This window comes from Muscardinus avellanarius (genome assembly GCF_963383645.1).
Source record: "Muscardinus avellanarius genome assembly, chromosome: 20".
NCBI classification, from domain to species: domain Eukaryota; kingdom Metazoa; phylum Chordata; class Mammalia; order Rodentia; family Gliridae; genus Muscardinus; species Muscardinus avellanarius.
This window is the reverse complement of record NC_137806.1, coordinates 27,943,797-27,965,853: the sequence shown is the minus strand read 5'-3', so window position 1 is coordinate 27,965,853 and position 22,057 is coordinate 27,943,797. Positions and strand designations below refer to the sequence as shown.

The following is a 22,057-nucleotide window of genomic DNA, read 5'->3' as shown; positions in this document are numbered from 1 at the left end:
GACGTCTCTGATCTTCGCCCTGAGCCTGGGTCCTTGCTGAGGGTGGATGGCGAGACGTTTCATTATGAGACCCGTGTGCCTGAAGATTCCCTGGATGCCTCTAAGAAGCTGCTCTGTCTGAGTGGAGGTACCCTAAGCATGACGCGGTGTCTAAGGATAAGCTGAAGATGACCCAAACCTTAACAGCACAGGGAGCTTTCCAAGAGAAAAATCACAGCAATTTCCATCAACTAAGCTAAACAATTAATACATGAAAATCTGAATTTGCACCAGCCAATATCAGCTTCCTGCCAAAGTTTTTTTTTTTTTAGCAAGGACACATTTAGAAAGCAAAACAGCGAACTGGCTTGAGCATCTTTCCCATCACCTCTTAAGGTGTCCAGCGGGAAGATAATGGCCAGGTAGCCATAGCTCCTGCGATTGTAATATAGAAGCTGGTTCAAAGGCAGCAGCATTCTGGTAGCTATGTGCGCTGTTATTCTGTCTCCTGCTGCATGCTGGGGCGTGGTGGAGGGGCTTGCTATAGCTTGCTGGGGGAGCAGGGTGGGGTGGTGGTCCTGGGCTGGAATGACTCCTCTCCTTATCCGACCAGACATGTGACCGGATCAAGCAGTCGGCCAGTGGGACCAAGCGTCGCGTGTTCATCATTGAGACCATGGGGGGCTACTGTGGCTACCTGGCCAATATGGGGGGCCTCGCAGCTGGAGCGGACGCAGCCTACATTTTCGAAGAGCCGTTCGATATCAGAGATCTGCAGGTACCTAGACACGGCCTCTGTTGTCCCTGTTTGCTTTGAATCCATGAGGTGGGGATGGAGATGGTATTGGAAAACTTGCCAAGCTCTGTACGCCCTCAGTGGTCATCTCACATCTAGATGCTACCACTTCAGTACTAGGCCCTTTGGCGGCAGCAGTGGGGAGGTAGAATTGAAGGTACCTTTTATTCTTGTGTGTAAAACCACAGGCCTTTTTTTTTTTTTGTCTCCAATGAAATAATTTCCTCTATTAGGTGATGCTTCTCCTTAGGTTATGTCAGAAGCCACTTAAAAGTGATTTTTTTATAAGGATGTGATAATTTAAGCACTCGCCAGGCTTTTGACACAGGACCCTATGTCCCAGACTTTTGGCATCTTTGAAGATCTCAGGATGTGATTTGTGGTGGTTGGAGGGAAATGCTCCTCCCTGGAGCATTGAGCTCAGCCAAGAGAAGCAGGTCTTGCTGGCTGTGAAGCACTGTTTTTTAGGGAGGTAAGGGGCTCACTGAAGTGGCCTGGGGCAGTGAAGCAGTTAATTCTGCACCTGTCATTGGTGGTGGAGGGTGACAGTGCAGAGACCAACCAGAAACAAGGCGTGAGCCACACTTCCCACTTTTCCCTGACTTATGATATAATCACTGATACGTCATTGTAATTATAATTATACATCATTGTGTGTATGCATGCAGACTTCAGAACGCTTCTAGGTTTATAGCAAAATGGTACAAGAGGTATGGCGGTTTTCCATCGACTCCCTATCCAACCTTCTGGCCTCCACCACAGCGGGAAATGTTGCCGTCTGTGACTTACAACTGACACACCCCTATCCTAAGTCCACTGTTTACTTGAGGACTCATTCCAGTGTCGCTGCGGCTGCTTTTAAATCCCAGCCACACCTGCTGACCTGACAGACAGGCCACAGCTCCCTTCAGGCGAAGGGTGCTCTTGCAGATCCTTGCTGCCAGGTCCCGTTCCCTCGCCAGGCCGCTGGACTGGAGGGAGGAGAGGTGGGCGTCTGCAGCTGGCACAGCCTCGTTGCCAGCGTGTCTATGATGTGGATGTCTGAGCCATGCATCTACTGGCAATACTGAATTGCTTACACTTCCCGTTCATCGAAAGACAGTGCCTTACTGGTACTATGGCTCTTGGCATGAGGTTAGATGCTTAGGAGATGTGGGCGAGATGGAGATTTGATTAAATGCAAAAACCTCCATTTTTGGGATAAGTCATTAAAAAATTACCCCCAAAGGGTACTTCCTCATATCAACTGAAATAAGATGGTCTTTATATATTCTTTTTTAAAGACGCATGTTCTCTTTAATGGAACTTACATACGAGTGTACAGATTTTCTTGGTTAATACTAGGCACCGCCGGGCGTGGTGGCGCACACTTGTAATCTCCGCGCCTGGGAGGCGGAGACAGGAGGATCACGCTGATTCGAAGTCAGCCTCACTGATTTAAGAGACCCTGTTTCCAAATAAAAATATAAAATAGGTCTGGGAGTATAGCCCAGAGGTAGAAGGGTTTCCAGGAACCCCAGGACCCCCACACACAAAAAAATTAGGCATCTGTTAAGATTATAGTTCAGGCAGCTTTTTTTTTTTTTCCTTTTGGTGGTACTCGGGTTCCTGGAAGTCATTCTACCTACGAGCTACACTCCCAGACCTACTTTTTTATACTTTCTATTTGGAAACAGGGTCTCTTAAGCCAGCACGACTGGCTTCAAACCTGTGCGATCCTCCTATCTCCGCCTCCCAAGCGCGGGGATTACAAGCGTGTGTGCCACCATGCCCGGCAGCTAATTTCTTTTGAAAGCTTTAATACAGAAAAGTATTGCCAAGAAAATAGGGAGTAAAAAGTAAACCTATAAGGACTAGGAAAATGCACAGAATAAAGCAGTTTACTATCTCAATGTTAAGAGGGAAACGAATTTTGGAAAGCACTTCTTGTAGAAGATGTGGGTTCCGTTGCTAACTGTGCCTAACAGCAGAGCCCCAGTCCCATGACATGGACCTGGATCCTGTATTACCTTGACCTATCATTGTCCATGCAGTTAGCACTACCTGTTACAGCCTCTCAACTGTAGTCCCCAGCAAGAGAGATCTTCTAAGAGCATCAGCCTCCTTACTTGCTGCCACGTTCTCACACTTACAGCCTTCCAGGACCTGGCACACAGCAGGTGTCTAGTAAGTCTAATGTTCGACTGATTAAAAATTCCTTTTCAGTCCAACGTGGAGCACTTGACGGAGAAAATGAAGACCACCATCCAGCGGGGTCTTGTGCTCAGGTAACGGAAGAGTATTTCTGGTCTTGTTTCCATTTTAAACCTAGGTTCTTAGAATGTTTAGGATTAGAAACCGAAGGAGTACTGTTGCTTTGCTTTTGATTCTATGAACACTGAAGAAACAGAAGTACATGCTTGTGTTTGAGGGGTTTTTTGGTGCTGGAGATTGAACCCAGAAGCATTTTACCTCTGAGCCCCACCTCTAGTCTTTATTTGGAAATAGGTTCTTGCTAAGTTGCTGAAGCTGGCTTGATTCAACCTGTGATCCTTCTGTCTCAGCCTCCAAAGTGTTGGCATCACAGGTGTGTGCCACTACACTTGGCCTGAAGGGAGATTTTTTAAACCCATTGTTTTCTTTCGAGTCTGTTCTTTCTCAATATATCTCCCAGCTGTTTAATAGGAAAAACAAAAAAAAAACAGGATCAGGACAGAGGGTTTGGGAGGTACCCTAACAGGTGGCTGTGTACTCTGAGCAATGGAGCAGGGCCCTTCCAGCTCGCCACAGCCTGGGGGTGAGCGTGGCTGCTGTGCACCTGTTTCAGAAACGAGAGCTGCAGTGAAAACTACACCACCGACTTCATCTACCAGCTCTACTCGGAGGAAGGCAGGGGTGTGTTCGACTGCAGGAAGAATGTGCTGGGCCACATGCAGCAGGTAGGCTGGCCTCCTCCGTCCTCCTCGCAAACCCCGTGATGCGCAGGCATGACAGAGCCTGTAGGCACAGGACTGTCTTTAGATTCAATATCGTAGTTTAGCCATTTTTGGAGAAAATGTGTACCTAGAAGTAAACTCCAAGGTGATTAAAAACAGCATCTGATTTTCCAGGCAGAGGAAATTCCACCAGCTTTAGGATCTTTTCTCATTTTTTTCTTATCAGTCAACTTTCATGCTGTGATACTTTAGTGGAAATAACATCTAAATTAAAAACTTCGCCAAATTCAGTATTGGAGTTTGAGGATTAAAAATAGAATATCAGACAATAGTAGCTTGATTTATACAAAATCAGTGATTTGAAAATAACACAGCTGGACCGGAGTTTGGGTTGGGAGTGGGCACCCAGGTCTCCGGGTGCACAGGCCAAGGCTCTCTGCATCGTTACCGCCTATTCCGTGGACTCTAAGGGTTCACAAATTCATCCCCTAAATTAAAACATGTATATTTTTGTGAAAGCACATCTGTATCAGATTAAGGGAAATTGTATTAGTCATACTCCAATAAAGAAATCCTAGAAATAAATTCTCAAATTGAAGACTGTTTTGTTCAGTTGACTTAAAAATCCTCATTTTATGAAGGAAAAAAACACTATAAAGCTTGTCTAATAGGCTAAATACAAGCTGCAGGGCATGGGTTTTTTTGGTGCTAGGGATTGAACCCTGGACCTCAAGCCTGTTAGACAAGTGTTCAACCACAATGTGTTTTTTCTTGTGTCAACTGTAAGAAAACATGGGGAGAAGAAAAACCAGGAAGGGAACAGTCCAAGCAAAGTTATACCCATATATGAAACACTAACGCGTATGGGGTAGGATGTGCTGGAAAATACACCAAGTGCTGTGTGCACGTGTATCTATAGCTTTGAATCTTAGTATGACCTAGATTTACAATGGACCATAAAAATCTAAGTGCAAGAATGCAAAACCAAGCCCTGTTTGCAAAACTGCATCTCAAAAATGTGAATTTGGTTAGGCTACAGAAAGTATCATTTCTGAGTATTTCAGGAACTGTTGTAGAACTAATACTTCGTATCAACTTCAACAGGGTGGCGCACCTTCTCCATTTGATAGAAACTTTGGGACGAAAATCTCTGCCAGAGCTATGCAGTGGATCACCACGAAACTGAAGGAGTCCCAGGGCAAAGGTATGAGGTCACAGGAAGCGGCCGCAGCAGGCTTGGGACGTATGCTGCCCACAGGGACGCAGATACTCTTGTACGAAGTAGGGCGTTTTTCCTACCTAGCATCGAACTGCCCAAGATAACACTGATCTATGCTTCATAGTTCTGAGTATTGCTATTAATGATATTTAAAAGTAGAAGAAAATGCTTTGCTCCTTTTAGTGATAGGTAACATTAAAAAAATTATTAATCAGAAAAAATTCTTTTAGTAAGCCCATAAAACAGGATTCCTTGGCAACGTAAAACACTTTGAATTGCCTTTTACTTAAGACTTGCTCGTCGATTCACGCACAACTCTTAAGAGAAAAATCCTACACCACTTTTGTTGTTGGTAGGTAGTACTTGTACTGTTTTCCTTCTTCAAAAGCCAAAAGTAAATTATTTTTACTTCCTCCTTCAGAAGTAAGCTTAGTTTTGTGATGACTATTCCCTCTGCTTCAAGTTTGACTACATGGATGATTCCTCAAAGCCAGTGGCTTCGTTTAGCTTGGCTCTAGAGCAGGGGCTCCTCCCTGCCTGCCTCCCTGCCTCCAGAGGCTTTAGGTTCGGAGCACCCCATGTTGCTCGCTACACATTCATTTCATCTCCACTGCGCCAGGTCAACTATCCCGTCTGCGGATCCTGGCATTTGTGACCCCAAGCCTGGGTTTTCAGGAGGTGTGCAGGGTCCTAATACTATCTGACCCACACTTGCTACCTTGATTTTTAAGTGTCTATTTGGCACACGTGAGATAGTTTTAATCCTGAGGCTGAACCTGAAGGGAAATGGTAGGTTAACATATTTGCATCCAATGTTTCTCTGATTTGTCCAAGTATTTTTCCTGTTTTCCCACTGGCTGGCTATACTTGTATCTTATCACAGGTTCCAAATGATGTTCTCTGATCTTGTGGCCTACCCTAGTCATTTTTTGCAAGTTGTTTTGTGGAATTCTCCATGTATTAATGTCCTCAACTCATCACCTTTTTCCTCTATGGTTTTTTACATTTACTTTTTAAGTCAATATGACATTTAAGGTCCGTTCTCATTTTTTTTTTTTTCCTATGTGGGTTTTATCTTATTTTGGTGCCCTTACTGAAACTTGTAATTCCGCTTTAGTAAGTTTCCATTATAGGTAAGGCATTAAAACAATTTCTGGGTTCTGTAGCTCATTGGGGACCCAAATTTCCATTTTAATAAGTAATTACTGTCATGCCATAGAGCAAGTCCTATTTGGACCTATTTTCTGTATTTTGACTATCCTTATTCCTTTTTTGCAGCCCAGATTTCAAGAGCCACCCAAATAGATTTTTTTTGGGGGGGGGGGGGTTATAGAATGGAGAGGAAGGACACTTGGATTTCAGCAAAAAATCATTTGGGAAAAGAACTGATATTTTTACAATATTGAACTTTAATGAGTACAGTATCATATATATATATTTAAAACCTTTTGTTATAAAAGCATTGTTTTTAAGACCCTGTACTTTTTTTGTTTTTTTTTTTTGGCTGGGTCTGGGATGAAACCCAGGGACATTTTTACCTCCAAGCTACAGCCTCTGCCCTATTTTTTATTCTTTATTTTGAAACCGGGTCTCACTGAGTTGCAGAGGGCCTCACTAAGTAGCTGAGGCTGCCTGCGAACCGCGATCCTCCGGTCTCAGCCTCCTGAATGCTGGGATTACAAGCGTGCGCCACCACGCCCGGCTCGCATTTTTTGATAGTTTCTTAGGTGCTTTTTGTTTAGGTATTAGAGACTGAATCCAGGGGCATTCTACCTCCACGTTAACACTTCCCTTCCTCAGCTCGTTATGTTTTGAAATGGGATCTTAGTAGGTTGCTGAGGCTTGCCTTGATTGCTAGGTTCTCAATCTTCTGTAAATAACATTGTTATAAATAATCCCCCGCTGGTGGATAGAAATACACGGGTTCTCTTGATCACATCTTTTCTACACTCGAATCCTAGTAATCTTTTCACCTGTACAATCTTTTCATTTTTGTGATTGTGGTGCTTGTTCCTTACAGCGTCAGCTTATCTCTCTGTAAACAGCTAGTTTATCAGATGCCATGATAGAGTTCTGGTTCCGTTCTCAACCGTCACGGAATCAACACCTACCTTCAGTGAAGTCTTTCTGTAGTTTATTTCCTAAGTATTTTTCAATTATTAAGGTATTGTATTTTATAAACGTAAGATGGTCTTATTAGCCTATTCATGTGTAAGTTAACTTTCAAAGTGAAATCTTTTACTCACTACTGGATTGTGTGCAGATTTTTGCTTCCGTGGTTGTGAATGTTTGCTGGCAGTTCCCTCTGTTCTGTTCTTGTTCTTGTCCTGTGTAACAGTTTTGCTTTTCTAATGTTTCACAGGCTTTTCCTATGAAACCATCAAAACGCTCACTTATTAGCTTAGATAGCAAAAAGTTTTTTCGTGCTGATAGAACTATTCCATTTTCTATGAAGCTTTCAATTGTTTTAAAAAATTTTGGCATAAAACTCTTCATAATACCCTTAATGGCTATGGCACTTCTAGTCTATTGACTCCTGATACTGGCCAATGCATCAATATTCTTGCCACCCTTCCTTCAGGTTTCTTGATCATTCGTACATAGACGTGTGTATATTTAGGACACATGCATTGTCCAGGCTAAGCGTACACAATGCTTAATTCCAATGGCTAATTCCTAATGCCCGGGTCATAAAAGAGTTTATAAAAATGGGGGTATAAACAGTGCTAACCTAACTTTAATATTTCCAAATTTCTGACTTTGGCATTATCTATAGATGCTTCTCATTAACTTTCAGCCTCTTTACATGTTTTTGTAAGCATTTATTTTATTATTTGACTGAAATCTCTCTTTGGTGCAATTTAAGTCCATTTCCCTAGACCCGTATTTAGGGAAGCATTTGCTACCACTGTTTAAAGTTTCTATGAAAACCTCACTCTTATCAGCACAGTGGTAAGAGGCAGGTGCGTTGCCCAGCTTGGGCTGGGTGGAATAAGGAGGCTTCACCGCAGTCTAGGCCTGTCTCTTCCCCAGTCTTCTAGGGGCCTGGAGGATACTTAAGAGGAGACGGCTCTAGTTAGGACACTGGTCACAGAGCGCCATGGTTGTCCCTCCAGTGGTCCAGCTCTGACTGGCAAATGTAAGCCACCCACCCCCTACAGGATTCCCAAGCCTGCTGGTCAAAACTGGGAATCCCCTGGCTTCTACCTCAAGGTGGTTCTGAGGAATTTGAACTCTTACCTCACTTAAGTGATTTTGTTCTCTGAAGTTAGCAAGTTTTTCTTCCCTCGTGATGAATTTGTAGTTATTTTTTTTTAACTTTTGTAGGAAAATTTGTTACTGACGATTCCATTTGTGTGCTGGGAATAAGTAAAAGAACTGTCCTTTTCCAACCGGTGGCAGAGCTGAAGAAGGAAACAGACTTTGAGTAAGTCAAGGAAATGTTGTAGGTCTGAATCTCATTGCTATTCAAAGGAACAAACCCTAGGAGTCAGGAGGGCAGGGATGCTGCTACCTTTAAGAATTTTTAGAAATACAAACATAATACGCTTCATTAGCCAGAGTTTAAAAGTGATTCCATCAAGCCTTATCTTCGGTGGACCCAGGGGTGTTTTACCTACAAGCTACATCCCTAGCCTTATTTCATTTGGAAACTGGATGTTAAGTTGCTGAGGCTGAGCTGGGTGTGGTGGCGCACACTTGTAATCCCAGAATTTGGGAGGCTGAGACTGGAGGATCGCAGTTCGCAGACAGCCTCAGCTATTTAGTGAGGCCTCTGCAACTTAGTGAGACTCTTTCAAAAATAAAGAATAAAGCTGGGTGTGGTGGTGCACGCTTGTAATCCCTGTGCTTGGGAGGCTGAGACAGGAGGACCACACAGATTCAAACCTGGCCTCAAGCTACTTAGACTTAGTGAGGCTCTCAGCAACTTAGTGAGACCGTTTCCAAATTAAAAAATATATATAAAATAGGTCTGGGATTATACCCGGAGGTAGTAAGTCTCTGGGTTCCAAACCCAGTATCACCAAAACAAAAAATATAGGGCTGTGGGTATAGCTCGGAGGTAGAAAGCCTCTGGGTTCCATCTCTAGTACCAAAAAAAAAAAAAAGTTGCTGAGGCTGGCTTCAAAACCCCCATCCTCATCCTCCCAGACACTGGGGTCATAGGCGCGTGCCACCACGTCCAGCTTGGCAAGACTGTTACAGCCTGGGGAGATCAGAAGTTGTCGTCTTGTTGCAGATAAACAGTTTTAAGGTGCTGACCTCTCTTTCCTCAGGCACAGAATTCCCAAAGAGCAGTGGTGGTTGAAACTGCGGCCCATCATGAAGATCCTGGCCAAGTACAAGGCGAGCTACGACGTGTCCGAATCGGGCCAGCTGGAGCCCGTGCAGCAGCCCCGTGGGACCCAAGGGGAACCTGCCGCCATCTGAGCGCCGCGGGATGGCGCGCACGTCAAGGGAGGCCTGGGACTTACCGGGGACCATCCTTTTTTTGTAACGTTTAAGTTATTTATCAGCACTTTATGCAAGTCTTGTCGACCAAGTGGTGTTGGCAGTGATACCTAACCGGAAAGCTCGGGCCCCGTATCCTCCTTACCCCAGTCATATGTTAAGATGGGAGCCCGCCCTCACGGCATCCCTGCGTTAGCCGCCTCTCGCCTTGTATTGTCGCCTGCTTTGAAACGTGTTTATCTAGTGGAATTAAAACATTTGGCTGAAACAGAACAGTATTTTTTTCTTGGTATTGGGGATTAAACCCAGTTTCATTCTACCCTCTGAGCTACCCCTCCTTCGCCCTATTTTGCTATTTGGAAGTGATCTCACTAAGATGCTGAGGGCCTACGGTCTTGAGGCTCACTATGAAAATTGTGATCTTCCTGTCTCAGCCTCCCTAGTACTCGGATTACCAGAGTGTGCCACCACCATGCCCGGAGTTTTTGTTTTTTTTTTTTTTGGTACTGGGATTCCTGGTAACCTATCTCCAGGCTACACTCCGATCTATTTTTATATTTTTATTTGGAAACGGTCTCTGAAGCCAGCAAGGCTGGCTTCGAACCTGTGCGATCCTGTCTCTGCCTCCCCAGCGCGGGGATTACAAGTGACCGGAGAGCTTAAGGGGGAATTTAAAACTTCATGATTTGTGGGTGTCCACAATGGGATCTCAGCAGTTCTAGGGGCAGGGATTAGAAGTATAGGTTTATAGGCAATTATGGAACTGCACAAGCTTATAGTCTTAGGAGGAAAAGACTAATACTTTACGTAGCACTATTAGATTCCATAAACATAAAACCTACCTTTAGCCCGTGCCGGAGTTCCTGTGGAGAACAGTGTGGGGTTGGCACCTGAACATCAGATAAGGGTTGACAGTGATGACTCGATCCTGTGGTGGGCGTTACGGCAGGCTCGTGGTCTCCTTTTAAATGAAAATAAGCCGCCAGGCATCATGGTGAACATTTACCATCCCAGTACTGGGAGGCCAAGATAGGATTACAGGTTCACAACCCATCTCGGCAACTTAATGAGACCCTGTTTATAAAAGAATAATGGCTGGGGTGTATAGCTTAGAGGTAGACTGTCCCTGGGCTCAATTGCCAGTACCACAAAGTATACAGTATTAAAAAATGAAAAGGTATGTGTTATGAACACACACCTTAACCATAAGCTAACATATTGCCTTGATTTAAATCCTAGCTGCACATTAAAACCAAGACAGTTAAAAACCTGATAACTCAGCATCAAACACAGGGTCTTGGTGGGGCCTGGGTTAGAACTCTCCGCAGAATGAGGCGCAGCTGTCAGTTACACAGGGATGACGTCCCAGTGCCAACAGCGCTGAACTGTTGGGTCTTTGCTATTCTGTATCTCTTCACCAACCGGCGCTCTCAGATCTAGTCTGTGAAAGCCAACACCTAGACACCAGGGAAGAGAGAGCTAAAATGTAAAAACACTGCAGAGGACAAAAAGAAATTTGCTTGGGAAAGCTGAGGGTAAAATGATAAAGGAAAAGCTGGTATTGTGCCGTGTTTTCTGTCTCAGGAAAAAGTGGGAGAAGCACACCTACCCGGTTCTGGAGCCGGATCCCCCTTGGGCTGCCTCAACTCACGTCCATGGGGCAGACATTTTTGCAGGTCCAGCTGTGGTTGCACATCTTAATGTAGGCAGTGCTGGAACACTCATCTCACTAATTATAATAGTTTCTAACATACACTACTTTAGAGCAAAGCATTTAAAACAATGACAAAAGCGCAAGTAGGTTAAAGTGGCTTTTAATTTTTAAAATAAATATTCTAGGACTAATAATTCTTGAAATTCCAATTTGTGCCTGGCATTTAATGCATGGTTGTTTCATTTCTTCATGGCCACCATATATTCCTTTGTAATACAGAAGAGGTTCTGTCCAACTTGCCAGCCAATATTTTTGGCCCAGTTTTAAGAATGTCATGATTTTTGGAATAAGGAGGAGTAACATTTCTGATCCTTCAAGTTAAGACAGCTCAGAGGCTAGACAGGCACAGGCTTAAGATCCTGAGTACAGTCGGGAATGTTGCGACCAGCTATCTTATTATCCACGATGGGTCCTTGGCAATTTTTGCATTCTCTGGTCCAAGGATCGCCAGTCCGTGTGTGCTCTTCCCAACGCCGAGGTACCTGCAGAGGAGGACACCTTAGGACTGGCTTCTAAGTTGTGCACTTTTATGGGTCAACAGTCTTCACACTTTTGAATTTCGTTTCCCTCCCTGAAAACTATGGCCACGTGGCCCCCACTCACTTGTTGCTCGCGGCAGTAAGCTTGTCGTGACTGACGGCAAATAGCTGCTCCCGGTAAGCCTGCTTCATCTCATCCGAGAGGCCGTACAGGAAGTGGTCCATTCCTAAAAGTCAAACCGCAGGTACTGATGGAGAAGCTCCCGCATGGGGCTCTGTGCTCACAACCTGGTGGACACTGATGCTGCTTTGTGCATATGCTGATGTACACGTTATGTTCACGCTTCTACCCAAGTTTGCATGGCCTAGAAAGATGAAACTCTGATCTCGGCTTTCCACAGACCTGCACTGACCCCCCACAATAGACTCCCATTTCGAGGAGACAGATGAAGTCAGTGAGGGTCACATGGGGCTAATACTATTGTGAACAAAGATGGCCTTGCACAGGATGTGGCCATTCTCATGCCATACAAAAGGTTAAGTGGGCCTTGGTGGTGCATGCCTGTAATTCCTGTACTTGTGATGCTGAGACAAGAGGATTGCAGGTTTGAAGCCAGTCTCAGAAACTTAGGCTTTCAGCAATTCAGCATGGCTCTGTTTCTAAAAAATACTATAGGGCTGGGTGTGTAACTTGGATGGAGAATGCCTCTGGCTTCAATTCACGGCACCACACACACACACACACACACACAGTTCTTCAATCCTAACTAGCAAGATGAATTACTGTGAGTCAGCTAGTTGGCCTTGTTGAGTCTTAGATTATTATAGCTCTGAGATATGATTTGACTCATTTGAAATGACATCAAGATTTTGACTGGATGTCAAGAGATATCACTTCAAGGTCAACGTCTCAGTTGCTTTCAAAAGAGGAGGACAGAGATGGGGGAAAGCAGACGACAAAGTGCCTGCTTGTGTCCTACCCACGTTCAGAGGAACTCAACTCAATTTGCTCTGGTAGCACCACTTGTCAACTACTCAAAATACCTTTGTCTGAAGGCGCGACAGGAGCATCCACAGCGGAGAAAACCGAAAGTTTGGCTTCATCGATGTCCTGCTGTGTGAACTTCCCAGATTTGGCCCAGTCGACAGCCTTCCCGAAAGACCGGAGTGTTTCTATTGAATTTGGATCCCTGAGAAATCCAGAGTTAAATACTGAAATTTTACCATTGGAAAAAAAAGATGACATGACAATCACATGTTGACCGAACAGTTCAACAGTCTCTGTCAATGGCTTCAATACTCCATACTCCAAGCATTTCGCCGAGAGAAGCAACGTCTCTGCAGAAACTTAAATCTGACCTCAGCAACATCTGGATAATTGTCCCTAAACTTAGCGACACTTAATAGTACTGAAGATTGGACCCAGGAACATTCTACCTCCGAGGTATATCCCTCTCAAACCTATTTGTTTAAATTTTATTTTGAAACAGTCTCACTAGAAGCTCACTACTTGCCGAGTCTGTCCTTGGACCTGCGATCCTCCTGTCTCAGCTTCCCAAGTACTGGAATTATAGGCATCTGACACTACGCCTGGCTGATGCTATTTAGCAACACATTTCATCAGGAGAGAAAAATCACACGAATGAGGGGAGGAGTACAATGGAGTTACTCGTGGAAAAGTGAAAGGTTTAACAAACACCCTCACTTCCACAGGACTTACTCCGGAGTCCACCCAGAGGCGGGGCCAATTTCTTAACTACTTCCTGGATCTGTTTAAACAAGGTGCTCCCAGCCCCCTTTTCACACTGACATGTAGTGAAGATGTCTTAGAGAATGTGGAGAGGCGGCTGTGGCCTACGCTGCCCTCACTTTGGGGGCTTTAGGGACAGATGCTGCCGGGGGTGTGGCGGGGCATGCGGCAGCTGGGACGAGGGGCACTGCACCAGACTGACACACAGCTCACTCGAGGGAGCTGGGCGCACGTCTTCAGGTAGGGCCTAGAAAATTAGCATTACTCTAAGCAAAAGGGCAATAGTCCTATTAGGTCTGTGAATGCCTAAGAGAACAAGACCCATTAGGCCTCTGCAACAGGAGTGAGCTCAGAAGGCTTTCAGATTGTGTTCTAATGTCAGCAAAGTAGGACTTACTTAAGGCAAAGCAGTACTACTGTTATCCCTGATCCTTACAACAGAAAGGACATTGCTGGATGCGGTTAGGTGCTCAAGAAGTGAAATACACAGAAAAAACTTTGCTTTTTCTACTTCAACATGCAAGATAGTAACAGTGATGCTTGGATAATTAAAAGAACCAATTAATACACATGAATGAGGTATAATATTCACACAGGTGAAACTGCAAAAAGACAACTCACCTGTAGGAATACAGAGTGAAAATCCCGTTGTGGCTGAGCTTGGCACCTCCCCCATAAGCACCCCCTTTTTCTCTAATTTCCGTATGCAAGAATTTAGCGGTCATCAAACGTGCAAGGATCTTTAGGCTGAAATTAAGGATTAAAAAGTTAAAAGTAATATGGTGAACAGAAGTATTACACACAAACTAATCTGAAGAGATGCTGAAAATATAATTAAAAATAAAAATATAAACATGGTAAATATATACCTGACCCCCACATCTACAGGCTCAACCACAAATATTAAAGATGCACCTCTACTGAACATGTACCTCACCCTCATTTTTTCTTGTTGTTATCCTCTGAACAACGCAGAAACTATTTGCGTGGCATCTAAATTGTATTAGGTATCATTAGTAATCTAGACCTGACCTAAAGTATACTAAAGAACATTACACAGGAGGAGGTGATTTGTGAACACGACCATTTTACATTCCGATTTGGATTCTGGCCGTGAACCTGTGGTCCTCCTGCATCAGCCTCCCGAGTATCGGCTGGGATTACAGGACTGCACCACCATGCCTGATGCTGGACATTTTCAAAAGAAGTTTGTTTAGGCTCATAGCTATTGATGTTATTTACTGGCTGCTGAGGTGACAAACTGTTAACAAAAATAACCTGTCCCAACATTGGGCATTATGTTTAGAAAGGACCTGTTATTTACAGGCTACTCAAGATGCACATTTATGAGTTTTCTCCATACTATCTCCTGCTGACCAGGTCTAGCCTGGGACCATGTAACATGACCTCTATGTGTGGCAGATTGGCACCACGTGGCACATAGTGCAATGTACAAAGTACACACATTTTCTGTGACATCAAACATTCCTTTCCACTTTCTAACATGCTTAACAAGCTTTATCACTGAGGCGCAGACAGAGGGCCTCGCCCCACGGCTGCCCCACCTGGCATGATCCGGGTCCGAGTAAGGCACGGTCCTGATGCACTCGCCCACATAATTCACTGGGAATGGTAGCAGGAAGTGCGTCTTCATCTGGCAGGGCTTGAAGGTGGGGTCCTAAGGGACAAGTGTGTGGGTCACCTCGGGCTGTGTGAGGCTCATTTGGCGCAAGTCACAATGGCCCAGAGACACGAGTGTATGGTTCCCTGGGAGCCACTGCAGCCACTCCTACGTACGAGCAAGGGGCTGTAATTACATCCTCCCACCCAGCTGCCCACTTTAAAACAAGTATTTCAGACTTGACATGGTGGCTTGAAAATGCCATTATTTTTAAATTAGGAACAGCTAGTCCCACACCATTCCTATCGCAGTTGATTCTCTGGTAGCACGTGAGACCACCATCTTCTGCGATGCCCCAAAGAGGCCTGTAATCCCAATACTTGGGGCTGAGACGGGAGAACTGCAGATTCACAGCCACCCCCGGCAACTTAGACCCTCTGCAACTCTGTAAGACCCTGTTTAAAAAAACAAAAAATAAAACAAACAAACAAAAAAAAATAGCTAGGCATAGTAGTGCATGCTTGTAATCTCCGTATTTGGGAAGCTAAGACAGGTTCACAGCCATCCGTAACAACTTAGTGAGCCCCTGTTTCAAAATAAAAACTAAAAAATAAAAAATAGGGCTGGGAATGTAACTCGGAGGTAGAATATCCCTGGGTTCCATCCCCAGTACCGCAAAAAAAAATAAAAAAAAATAAAAGGTCCAGCTAGCTAGCTCCTCCCACATATTCCTGTGGCAGTGGTTTCCCCAAGAAAGCTGAGTGGGCAGCGAAGGACTCAGCACTGCCGAGCTCAAGCTGGACTGGCGTGATGTAAATGTTGGGAGCTACACGGAGATGAAGGTGAACTGCGAGATCACTGAGCATGGCGCGAGCAGCAAGGTCACTAAGGGAACCACAAGGTCACTAAGCAGCAAAGTCACTAAGCGAACCGCAAGGTCACTGAGCTCTAGAGCGAATGGCAGGCTCCCATCACAAGGCAGACCACACCTACCCAGAAGAGGGCGCGCAGCGGCAGAGTCTCAGAGCAGGGGCTCAGGGTAGTGGTGATAAGGAAGGGCTGGCTCTCAGATCTAAGGCTGCGGCCCGGCCCAGGAAGAATTCCAACAGAGGACGTTTCACAGCCAGTGAGACAACAGAGAAGGGACCAGGACAGGTCACCGCGAGGCCGGGTGCACTGAGGTCGCTTACCGTGACCAGCTTTCTGATGATCTGGGAGCCGTTCACCTGGGGGCTTCCAGCAGAGCTGTTATGCGCAGGTTTCTGAAATTAAAAGGATTCCCAGAGAAATGAGAAAAATTGGAAATTCACTTGCAATACATAAGAAGGTATGAAAATTTTAAAATGCACAGAGCTGGCAACAAGTATGAGGCGAGATGTGTTTAATGTTTTAATGTTCTAAGAAGTGACGTGCCTTTAGAGATTTTTTTAGACAGCCAATGAAAATGGTCCTAAGAAATACTTTAAGCCTTCTTTTCTTTATAATGCATTTTCTAGTCATAACACTGCACCCAAAGCAAGACGAATGTGCTCTAAACAGAAGAGGCCAAGGGGGCAGGAGGCCGCCTCCACCTCCACCTCTGTGGCCTCTATCGCAGGTGAGGAGGAAGCTGGTCCGCAGACCGGTCCGCACTCAGAGGGAAGGCTGTGCGAAGAGCAACAGAGGCGGCCTTGGAATTGATTCTCCCAAATCTCATTATCCACGCACGGAAGGCACGGAAGGAAGGCTTCTCTACTGATACTGGTGAATAAGATAAAACCAGCTCTGCAAGTTGATCAAATTAATTACCAATTAGGCGGATACTGTCCTAGAGGAAAACCCAAGAACTAATGGGTGAGAGCGAAAAGGACTTTAACCACGATGTGTCTTCCGGAAACAAACAAATATACAAAAACAAAAAAACAAAAAAAACTGGGAAATAGGCTATCGGATCACTGATTTTGGCTGTTTTTATACTACTGTATTCCAGATTAAAATCTACTTTTCCTTACTGGGGTACTATTCCCTGCAAGAATCAAGAAGTAAGCCCAGGATAATGAGGCCAAGTGGCAAGGGTTCATTCTTCACTGGGTTGGTGCTAGGAAAGTTACTTAATCCCCCCCAGTTCCTTCATGTAAATAAAGGGGATGGCAACGCCTGCACCCTGGACCAGTTCCGAGAGTGACATGAGTTAGCACTCGTAGTGCCGGCCGTGGGCTCCCTGCCAGCAGCCCGGTCCCCAGCCTGTTACCTCGACCACGTGCGGGCGGACGGGCTTCCGTTCCTTCCTGCTTCGACCAAGGCTCCTGATGAAGTTCTCTACCTCTTTTTCTACCTGAGACATCTGCTGAGGTGTAGCGTTCACTGAACATCTGCTTAAAAGAAGTATGTGTAGATAAAACCGAGGTTATAAAAAATAAAAGGCAGTCTTCCTGAATCACTGCATTTTCTGTAAATTACACAAAAACAGTGAGAGAATAATACTGTTTGTATAAAATATTCAAAAACGTGTAAAATGATATCCACATGTAGAAATAACACAGCTGTCTTTTTACTGTGCTTTTAAACTACCCAAACTTCCACATATGCAATGTGTTACAGCTAATAAACAGCCTTTAGGATGTAAAGTGTTTCTAACTCTAAATTCTGTTTTCTTGTGCACGGAGTAATGAGAAGAGTCACATCTGACAGTAAGCCAGGCATGGCGACGCACGCCTAGAATCCCAGTCGCTGGGAGGCGGAGACAAGAGGATCACAGGTTTGCTGCCAGCCTAAGAAACTTAGTGAGGCCCTCTGCCACCTAGTGAGACCCTGTTTCAAAATAAAAAATAATATAGAGCTAGGGTATAGGGTATCTCAGAGGTAGAATACCCCAGGGTTCAATCCCCATTTATCTCACACACACACACACACAAAGCCTTCAAACTTACATCATCAAAAGGCTGAAAATCTGAATATATTAACCATCGAGAAGAGATCAGTTTGAAAATGTGAACTGGTTGCTAAGTAGAAAATTATAAGGTACCAAAAAATTACTATTCTCTTCAATGTACTTTTATAGAACTCTTTCAAATTCGAAAGACTGAAATCCAGATTATTTCTAGGCACGAAAGCATTGTTTATATGGCTTCTTTTATCCCTTACGCTAAATCGGAAAAGTTGGATTTTATGGAGAAGGAAGCAGAAGAGGCAGGTGGTTAGGCTGCCCGAATGGCTGGGGGCATCAGCCTGGGTCCAGGGCCAGGAGCTAGTGACCAGGCCCGCCAGGCCCCAAGGTTAGAGCCTGCCCACCAGGTGCCCCTTCCTACCACCCGCAGACCATCCTGTAGAACCTCACTGTGCTTCTCAGGAACCAACTGAGGAAAGGATCCTTATTTAAAATAAGTAACCTAAAGATTTTCATAAGCCGGGTGTGGTGGCGCACACTTGTAATCCCAGCATTTGGGAGGCTGATACCGGAGGATCGTGGTTTGCAGACAGCCTCAGATACTTAGTAAGGCCCTCTGTAACTCAGTGAGACCCGGTTTCAAAGTAAAGAATAAAAAACAGGGGTATAGCTCAGAGGTAGAATGCTCCTGGGTTCCATCCCCAGACCCATTTAAAATTTTTTTTTTCATATTAGATACAAAAGTAGTAAAATAGTAAATATCACTTCACCGATGAGATGTTGCAAAATCAACTTAATAATTTTAAAATTTTATTTATGCTCAAACCTGAAGGTCTAAGGCCAACTTTATGGTACGACTTCATTATTTAATTTCATTTTTATAAGAAACCACTTTTACTCCGGCCTTGAGCAGGCTAATTTTTATTGGGTCTTATGATGCCTTGGTTTTGCTTTTGGAAGCAATGTGACTTCAAAATTTTGCATTAAATCTACTTTGCAGTTCTAGAATTAAATAAGCTTGCCTTCTCCACTCCCAACAACTTTTACTAAACTTAAAATATGATTCATTTCCACAGAAAATTATTTCTTAAGTTTACTGAGGTGTTTAGAGTTAATTCTATAACTCACACCTACATCAAAGCATTCTGCCTTGAAAATAAATTTATATAACTCCAAGTAAAAAAACACCTAAAAACTATCCTTAATGAGATGGAATAAATACGATCTTTGTTTAGAAACAAATCAGGAGCACACCTCATATTATCGCAGTTCAGCAGATGTTTCTTGATCCTCGGGAACTTTCTCAGGATTGGCTTGATGTCTGTCATTTCTGCAATTCGCTTCATCAGCCTCACCTGCAGCAAAGGAATTAAATATCAGAGACCGAGACCACAGGCAGACGCCCTCCGTCTGAAACGGTAATATATCCTTGACAGTCGCATCCTGCAGAGAACGTGTCCTGATTTTGTGCTTGTGTCTGGTAATTGCCAGCTTGGGAAAAGGGGGCATAATAAAGTCAGTGAAGCAAGCTTTTCCCAGGAAATTTTGTCGGTTAGAAAAGTTAGCGTTTCTGATGTAAGCAACTTTATTTTAGCAGAGAGCATGAACGATCCTGAAAGACGTAGCTCTGCCCGAGTAACAAGCAAGCGCCCCTTCCGATTCCCACCTGGTCCATCCCACCGAAGGTCTCCTGTAGGTCCCCTGCGGGCGTGAGGGTCCTGCTGGCTCGGAGGGATGCGTAGAGATGCCCAGAGTCTGGGATCCCATTTGACAGCTCCTGGGCTGTCATCTTAACTAGCACTTTGAAGTGTTCTTCTTCTTCAAAGCATGGGCTATGGAAAAAGAAAAACGTAATACATTTCTGGATAATCACCCATGTGTCCCCCATCCGATATAAAAATTTTATTATGTCTTAGTGTTCAGACTACAACATCCTGAGACATTTCACAAGTTCATAGGAATTACAAGTCAAACAGTCGATGAGTAAAATCTTCCACTTTTAAGGACACTTCAGAGCCACATCTTTGATATATCTCAAGTATTTTTTTTTTTTTGCAAATAAAGTTACTTGTTAAATATTTCACTCCACAGATGCATCATGTCTGGTAGGTTTCGATCCAGGCAGAGAGATGAAAACAGCACACCCTATAGCATAAAAGGAAAAAAAATATAAGAATTATAGTGTAATTAAAAGAAAAAAAAACAGACACTGTAGGAAATATCTGACTACACCTTCGATATAGAACTAAAGAGCTACCTGCTCATAGGTGTCCAGATGGGCTTCGTCAGGGAGCACATAGGGGGAGACGGTCATGCCCCCCGTCTTCAGTTCTATCTGCTGGGCTTGTTCTCTATAATCAAGAATGCCGCAGCCCATCCTGAAACAGCAAAGAGGCATATCTTGAATCCCCAAGGCCATCTTACTCCATTCTCAAAATCACACGTCTTGAATTACCAGTTACTTCTACTAATTCATAACCACAGCTTTGCAAACCTCTCGTATTTCAAACGTCAGGACCAAATGCACTGACATTAACGTTCTGCAGATTGTGAATTCGCCCCCTCCCTACACGCAAGGCCAGGTTCTATTCTTTGAGGACCTCATGTCCAGGGTCCCAGCCACTGTCACTCAAGCAGCCAGTCTCTAACACGAAAGTAAAAGTGTTATGGGTTCCTCCAGCCCTCTAACTACAAATGTTTAGGACTTCTTCTAAAACATACTGAGACAGGCTTCATTTGCTCAAGTATCTGGTGGTTTTGGAAGAGGAAATGTGAAAGATAAATCTTTTGAAGTTTTGAAAGAAAGCAGAGGGGCTCTCAGCACATGCATTTGGAAAAAACATGCTCACCAATGCTCTCAACTCAAGAAACAGTTTGAGCCATGGGTAGATTCCGAGGTATTCACTAGTACTGCTATAAAAGGACGATGCTGAGAGCTACTTAAAAGGAGGGGGCAGGGAACTCCCAGAGATGGACGGCTCCTACTCAGTCCATCCTCACAGCCAAGCGGTGCCTGTAACGTGCAAGCATCTGGACCCCCGCCACCGGCACATCAGCCTGGGAAGCAGGCCCCGCTCAGATGCTGCCGCGACTTGGGCTCCGTCAGAGTTCTCTCGTCTACAATTCCGTCTGCTGATTATCCCGCCGCCCCCGGCACGGAGCAGGCAGAAAACCAACTGCGAAATCAGCTCACTGAGAAAGCAAACTGCGGGAGGGCACGCACCGTGTTCTCTCAAGACGACCCTAGGCCTACATCGTCCACTGAATTGCTCACATTTCCTGATTAAACAATGATTCCTTTTCAAGATCTTAACAGATTAATATTACTGGAATATATCCATCTATAATACCTATTTCTCTAGACTCAAACATTTTAATGGAATATGTTATAGTAAGAAAAGATAATTTCCACGAGAAAATTGAAAAATATACTGTACATTTTCCTTAAATACCATGACAATTCTCTAAGTTTTGAAAAATTATTTGCCTAAAGCTGATCGCTACTAACACCATTTTATATGCACAGCACATGCATATTAATAAAACACATAAAGATTAGTTTAACTGCATAGACATCTGAGACTCTCACTTGGTAAGAACGTTGCAGAAGAGAGGTACGTAGGGCTTCAGCTCCTCTGGAAGAGTGTTTAAACTAGAAAAAGCTCGGAAATACACCATGCCGTTGGTGGGCTGGGCACAGTACTGCACCGGGATTTCTCCAGCTAGAAAAACAAAAGGGACCTTTTTTAAGAAGTAAAATAAAATTCAACATTTTTAGTATTTAAGAAATGCTACTGTTTTTCAAAGAGAGAGGTTTAAAACTTAGATTAACAAAGAATTACTACTCACTGGCTCCAGTGTATATGAATTTCCATATTGTACTTTCATCATGATAGACAACAGAAATGATCTTCAATACTAAAGTAATCTGTGCTTCTTGAACGCTGAGAACAGTCATGTTCTTCTGGTTCTATAACTGTGCCAGCACCCCACCTGGCCCAGCCCCACCTACCTGATACTCTCCTTTTATTTATTTTTAATTTTAATTTTAATTTTTATTTATATATTTATTTATTGGTGTTACTGTGGTTCCTGGAAGCCCTTCTACCTCTGGGCTACACTCCTAGACCTATTTTATATTTTTATTTGGAACCGGTCTCTTAAGCCAGCACGGCTGCTTCGAACCAGCGTGATCCTCCTGTCTCCGCCTCCCAAGGGCAGGGATTACAAGCATGTACCGCCACGCCCAGATACACTCTCCTTTTA

General features: G+C 44.2%; 2 protein-coding genes across 3 annotated transcripts in view; one reads left to right on the top strand and one right to left on the bottom strand.

Moving 5' to 3' along the window:
- The window catches only part of PFKP (phosphofructokinase, platelet), a gene marked incomplete at its 3' end in the record, with an annotated part of 69,462 nt that extends 60,122 nt beyond the window's left edge, over positions 1-9,340 (top strand). The window contains exons 17-22 of the mRNA XM_080717162.1: positions 593-757; positions 2,981-3,042; positions 3,582-3,693; positions 4,795-4,894; positions 8,237-8,336; positions 9,187-9,340. Coding sequence (XP_080573288.1) covers positions 593-757; positions 2,981-3,042; positions 3,582-3,693; positions 4,795-4,894; positions 8,237-8,336; positions 9,187-9,340 — 693 coding nt within the window. The remainder of the gene's footprint in view (positions 1-592; positions 758-2,980; positions 3,043-3,581; positions 3,694-4,794; positions 4,895-8,236; positions 8,337-9,186) is intronic.
- Positions 9,341-11,463: 2,123 nt separating this feature from the next.
- PITRM1 (pitrilysin metallopeptidase 1) overlaps positions 11,464-22,057 on the bottom strand; it is a gene marked incomplete at both ends in the record, with an annotated part of 32,037 nt that continues 21,443 nt past the window's right edge. Inside the window, 12 exons of one of the 2 annotated variants that reach the window (XM_080716908.1) lie at positions 11,464-11,557; positions 11,679-11,781; positions 12,599-12,744; positions 13,926-14,051; positions 14,870-14,982; positions 16,116-16,187; positions 17,156-17,276; positions 19,046-19,146; positions 19,458-19,623; positions 19,860-19,936; positions 20,049-20,169; positions 21,381-21,513. In XM_080716908.1, coding sequence (XP_080573034.1) covers positions 11,464-11,557; positions 11,679-11,781; positions 12,599-12,744; positions 13,926-14,051; positions 14,870-14,982; positions 16,116-16,187; positions 17,156-17,276; positions 19,046-19,146; positions 19,458-19,623; positions 19,860-19,936; positions 20,049-20,169; positions 21,381-21,513 — 1,373 coding nt within the window. The remainder of the gene's footprint in view (positions 11,558-11,678; positions 11,782-12,598; positions 12,745-13,925; positions 14,052-14,869; positions 14,983-16,115; positions 16,188-17,155; positions 17,277-19,045; positions 19,147-19,457; positions 19,624-19,859; positions 19,937-20,048; positions 20,170-21,380; positions 21,514-22,057) is intronic. The other variant, XM_080716909.1, reaches the window with a different exon arrangement.